The 5,700-nt window shown below is 27.2% G+C and overlaps 2 protein-coding genes across 2 annotated transcripts; one reads left to right on the top strand and one right to left on the bottom strand.

The window, feature by feature from the left end:
- Positions 1-1,557: 1,557 nt before the first annotated feature.
- On the bottom strand, positions 1,558-5,628 carry LOC143192602 (O-glucosyltransferase rumi homolog). The gene is made up of 6 exons (XM_076398055.1): positions 5,422-5,628; positions 5,199-5,370; positions 5,016-5,145; positions 4,807-4,963; positions 4,526-4,719; positions 1,558-2,392 (listed from the first exon to the last, which is right to left on the bottom strand). The coding sequence occupies exons 1-6, from the start codon at positions 5,579-5,581 to the stop codon at positions 1,967-1,969; spliced, it is 1,239 nt and encodes a 412-aa protein (XP_076254170.1). The 5' UTR covers positions 5,582-5,628; the 3' UTR covers positions 1,558-1,966.
- Positions 2,518-4,503, top strand: Gmppb (GDP-mannose pyrophosphorylase B). The gene is made up of 2 exons (XM_076398057.1): positions 2,518-3,449; positions 3,696-4,503. Exons 1-2 carry the CDS (start codon positions 2,684-2,686, stop codon positions 4,022-4,024), a joined length of 1,095 nt encoding a protein of 364 aa, XP_076254172.1. The 5' UTR covers positions 2,518-2,683; the 3' UTR covers positions 4,025-4,503.
- Positions 5,629-5,700: the final 72 nt, after the last annotated feature.

Raw genomic sequence — 5,700 nt, 5'->3', positions numbered from 1 at the left:
TACAATTGTATTTCTTTATTTCCTTATATAAATCCATACAGATATATATCATATTTTATACTTTACTAAAGCTATACATCACGTTGGTACTTAAGGCAGAAAAGATAAGATTAAACCAACTGGTAATCCAACGATACCAAAACAAAATTGTTCAATTAATTATTAGTGCTTAACGCTACGTAACCAATGAAATACTACACGATAACTTTGAAATCAAATAGATTTCCGCAGTTACCCAAGATTTTCCCTTAAAATATGAAATTATTTAGAATTTAACTGCCTAGAAATTCATTAAAAATTAAATGTGTTGTGTTAAATGTAGACACACAAGATTTTTTTTTCAATTTACGGTCGATTAGACGCTTCCAGAAAATTTCATATTATTAATTTCGATATATATAAAATACCTGGAGTAGTCCAAAAACTATAATTTAAAATTGGCACTCCGCCCGATAGCGCTTCCTCCCGGTTTTCAAAAACAGTTTCGAAATCCCTACAACATCTAGCCTATATTATGATGTACAGTATTTTTGCCTAATACAACTATAATTAATGTTTATAGAAATGTTCAAAATATAATCTTACCGAAAGCTTAGAAACCACATATAACAATCTTTGATGTCTTTCTTTTGGTTTCACTTTTGTGCAAATTAACAGTAGCAATATTAGAAGTAGCTTCTAATGGGCCACAGCGTGAGAATTACCACACTATGCTTACTTACCACAATACAGTTAAATCAAGTATCTCGACGTGCGTGTAGAAATCGTAGCAGGATAATACAAACTTAAAATATTCCCCACACACATATAGAATCAGCTAAACCACCAAACCTGCGGCCACATAATTCGAAAGATAAACTCAGAAATACTCATAATATTAAATATTATAAGTATTTCTTATTATTAATAATAAATACTTATATATATTAGAAATACAAACTGATTAATTTTTTTCAGAAACAATAGGGGAAAATATGGGATGTAGATTTTTACTTTTTTTTTTTAATTAATACTCACAAAAAAAAATCAGTTTAATCCTCTAAAACAACCCTAAAATGGACGTAGTCATTGATGTAATATCAAATTATTTTTCAAGTAGAATCCTTTATTTGTTCTTAAAATTACATTTAATATATTATATTTTTTACTATTAACAATTCTTTACAGCACTATATTTCAACTAGTAATATAATAAAAAATAGGTTAGATTAAACCTTTTGGTTTCAAACACAAGATATTACATTGCAAAGTTAAAATTGATAATTATTGTATTATATTGTCAATATTCATGAAACTAAACAAATATTTTAAAATTTTTTAATAATACATATTTTCTTTCTATATATATATATATATATATATATATATATATATATATATATATATATATATATATATATATATATATATATATATATATATATATATATATATATATATATATATATATATATATATATATATAATCCTGATTCTGACTATATTCCCTGTTAAACCATTAGTAATATATATTTCTATAAAAATACTCCAATTACACATTCATTAAAAATATGACTATATGTGTTAGTTTAATATATTTTATCCATACATACATTTTTATTAAATTCTTTAATATTATTGTCATTAGTAACTTATTAATCCAATTCTTAACATTAATGCTAATATATATGACTTGTTAATATTCCTCGTCGAACTTAAGAGTATTATATGTACTTTTTGTTATTTATCTAGAATGTTTAATGTAAATGACATACTTGTGTATTTTGTAATGTTTTTAGGAGTATTGTAAATTTATTGTCAATAACTTTAGAATTATTCATTACCTATGAAGTGAACCAAAACAATTATGTCTAACACTACAAAATATTAAACATAAAAAAGTATATATAAAAAATGCTATAAAATAAAATATATCACAAAAAAATACCATTCATAGGAATGCAACAATATCAATTATATTCTGGACCTATTTTTTAATCTCAATCAATGCATCATCTCTCTTTGGTTTATAGGTCATTAGTGATGTATATTTCTTTAACAATTTTTTCCAATAGCAAGAAACATCTTTCATTTTTAAATTACTCCAAATCATATTATATCCATTTTCTGCTATTTCCTTAACCACATCATCATGTGTTAAAGCAAAATTAAGTAACTCTTGTATATCCTCCTTGGATGCCTTAGAGCTCACTGGAATGTAATGAATCCAGGGCTTTAGGGCAAAATAAAAAAATTCCTGCCATTCATCCCCAACATGGAATACAACAGATTTACATAATAATACATGTTTAAAACGGAAACTGGCGGCGACACCTCTAAAATTAAATAAAAATTTGTACTTGCAATGTTCCTCGAATGATACTTCTTTAGCAGGTGGGGCATGAAGAGTATCCTAAAAATATATATAATTAAGTACTTAATCAATAATAAAAATTTAAAACGTATGCAACCCAAAATATAACCAATTAAAGTTCGTGACTTCCAACATGTAACCACTCCCAGAAAAAATAGTAAACAAGTTAATGACACATAACCTCATCTTTGCTTTGTTGGCAGCGTTAAATATCTTATCTATTGTTAATTGTTATTATACACGTATTCGTGATATGACCTCGTAGTAGCGTAAAATACATATAAGTGACTACAAAAATAAACATAAAAAAAATTCAAATCTTGTCTAAAAATGAGTGAAAAAGGTATGAGGGCACTAATTCTTGTTGGTGGATATGGGACTAGATTACGACCTTTAACACTAAGTCGACCTAAACCGTTAGTGGAATTTGCTAATAAACCTATATTATTACATCAAGTGGAAGCCCTAGTAAAAGTTGGTGTAACTGAAGTTATCTTGGCAGTTTCATATAGAGCTGAACAAATGGAGAAGGAACTTACTGTAGAGGCAGAAAAACTAGGTATAAAAATAATATTTTCCCATGAAACTCAACCTCTAGGAACTGCTGGACCTATAGCATTAGCTGGAGAACACCTGAAGAAAAGCAACAAGCCATTCTTTGTATTAAATTCTGATATAATTTGTGATTTTCCATTCAAAAAATTAATGGATTTCCATAAAAATCATGGGAAAGAAGGCACTATAGTAGTAACCAAAGTTGATGAGCCTTCTAAATATGGCGTTGTTGTATATGATGACAAAAAGTGTATTCACAGTTTCATAGAAAAACCACAGGAATTTATTTCAAATAAAATTAATGCAGGATTATATATACTGAATCCTAGTGTTATTAATCGCATTGAGTTGAAACCAACATCTATAGAAAAAGAGGTATTCCCAAATATGGCTAGTGACAAAGAACTATATGCATTTGAACTGGAAGGCTTTTGGATGGATGTAGGGCAGCCCAAAGATTTCTTAACAGGAATGTGTTTATATCTCAAACATTTAAGAAATACAGAGCCTGAAAAATTATATTCTGGGCCTGGGGTTGTAGGTATGTATTTATGAAATATATAGTTAAATATGCTTATTTAACAGAAATTATTGTTATATTAGAGAATTACAATGTATCAAGGTTGATTGATTAAGTTGTTTACTGCAAAATAGTATATGCTGATGTTTTCATATTGCATACATTATTGCAGTGTAAATTATCATCAAATAAATACATTTTTCTAAATGTTATAATTTTATATAACAGTAGTTCAAAATAAGTTTTAGTTACATTTAACTGTTTCAGGTAATGTCTTAGTTGATCCTACTTCCAAAATTGGTAAAAGTTGCCAAATAGGACCAAACGTAGTTATAGGTCCTGGAGTAATTATTGAGGATGGTGTATGTATAAAACGAAGCACCATATTGAAAGATGCAACAGTAAATTCAAATTCATGGTTAGAGAGTTGTATTATTGGTTGGAGGTGCATAGTGGGTCAATGGGTCAGAATGGAGGGCATTACAGTACTTGGTGAAGATGTTATAGTAAAAGATGAAACCTATATAAATGGTGGCCAGGTGCTACCTCATAAAAATATTGGTGACTCTGTCCGTACACCACAAATTATAATGTAGTTCTTGGATTTTAAATATATGATTTATACCTAGTGAATTGGGTGATAAAATCTTTTGAATAACTTTATGTTAATTTATATACAAATCTTATAAAATTATATATTGCCATTACAGAATTTATTTAATACTGAAAAATTAATAAGGATTTATTTCAATTTTCACTATTGAAACATTAAAATGCCAATGTTTCAATAATTATTATTTTATTGGTTTAATATTTCATTTACTAAAATAACAATTTTGATTGTCAATAACATTCCATTTTTTAATAAGAATTATTGGTGTTTTAGTGAGGTGTGTAGTGACAAGATGTTGTAAAAGTGTATGAGTGTGTGCAAATCAAAATTGAATATCAAAACTCTTATTAGAGCAAATAAGATAGGCAATTAAATGTTAACATAAGCATGATGGAATATTGAATTCCATTTTGTATATATTATTAGAATTTATAATAAAATAGTTTAATTTATATGACCAAATAGTTATTTTATTTCTACTTACAGCATCTGACTTCCAAGCTTGATTTTTGGTATATTGGGCATCTACTAGGCCTGGATTCTCCCTTGATAATAATACCAGAGGATCCCTTTCTGAACATGTTCTTGAACCTCTGAAAAATGCTTTTGGTATTTTATTTTCCCACTTTGTTAAATTCCCTAATTTTCCCAATTTTAACCTATGGTTATCCCATCTACCTGAAGCGGAAAATATTATTTTAAATTATATTTAAGAATTTACTATATATTTTGACTCCAATTTTTTAAATAAGTTAATTCACTTACCAATGCCTTTTGGATATAAACTAATTGCTGGCCCACCTTCCCAAAATGCCCAGGCTGGGTACATAATGTCATAATACTCATCAGTTTTACTAAATGAAAATACAGGTCCAAAAAATCCATACTTTTTATTAATCTGAGGCCAATCTCTAGTATTTACCTGAAATTGTGAAAATTATATTTAAAAAGAAAAAATACATAAATAGACTCACAATAAACTCAGTATCTGGCAAATCTGATAAATTTTCTAATAAAAAATGTTCAATTCCTGTACATCTGGCAGGAAACATACACATTTTATCTCGATATAATTTGTTGTTAATAATCTGATATTTCGTACCCCTGGAAAAATAAATTTAAACAAAAAAATCAACAACAATGTAAGTGATACTTACTTTGTTTTGACATTGTCCAGTAGTTTTGCTGAAATCCCTTTATCTTTAAAAATTTTTAAATCTCGAGCTATAACAGGTGCATGACAGTTGCACCTATTTTCATTGCAACCTTTATAATTCCGTTTAGCCTCATTTATAAGTTTTAAATATTTAACATATTTAGTATTTGCTTCTAAAATATTTTTTAATTAATTGCCCTAAATATACATTTACAGTAATTTACCTTTAGAATATTTATTTACTCCATCTGAAGTACATTTTTCATCATCGTTCTGTCTAGATTTATTAGGAATTGTTGAGTCAATTGGATTAAAGAACACTACTGCCAAAATTAATAAACAATTATTGAAGTTAAAACTTTTAAACAATAACATTTTTAACATATAAGAGTAGTTAAATCCATAGAGCTTGTTTATTGAGGTTATGACTGAAATTTTCTTCGTTCATATTCTTCAGCAGATTTTATTATATTTTTTAATTGGTAATAGAAATTTGGTATTAA

The sequence above is a fragment of the Rhynchophorus ferrugineus genome, unplaced genomic scaffold (genome assembly GCF_030347505.1).
Source record: "Rhynchophorus ferrugineus isolate W39M unplaced genomic scaffold, kcgeb_rfMv2 rfM3, whole genome shotgun sequence".
NCBI classification, from domain to species: domain Eukaryota; kingdom Metazoa; phylum Arthropoda; class Insecta; order Coleoptera; family Curculionidae; genus Rhynchophorus; species Rhynchophorus ferrugineus.
The sequence above is the reverse complement of the archived record's forward strand: the minus strand, read 5'-3'. Positions and strand labels throughout refer to the sequence as shown.

What these genes read in the sequence shown, in the direction of transcription:
- LOC143192602 (XM_076398055.1), bottom strand. Translation starts at nt 5,581, where the DNA reads ATGTTAAAAATGTTATTGTTTAAAAGTTTTAACTTCAATAATTGTTTA. An exon ending in TGCCAGATACTGAGTTTATT is followed by an intron (nt 4,964 to 5,015) that starts GTGAGTCTATTT and finishes TCACAATTTCAG; the next exon opens with GTAAATACTAGAGATTGGCC. An exon ending in AAGCTTGGAAGTCAGATGCT is followed by an intron (nt 2,393 to 4,525) that starts GTAAGTAGAAAT and finishes ATATATTTTTAG; the next exon opens with GATACTCTTCATGCCCCACC.
- Gmppb (XM_076398057.1), top strand. Translation starts at nt 2,684, where the DNA reads ATGAGTGAAAAAGGTATGAGGGCACTAATTCTTGTTGGTGGATATGGG. An exon ending in TTCTGGGCCTGGGGTTGTAG is followed by an intron (nt 3,450 to 3,695) that starts GTATGTATTTAT and finishes TAACTGTTTCAG; the next exon opens with GTAATGTCTTAGTTGATCCT.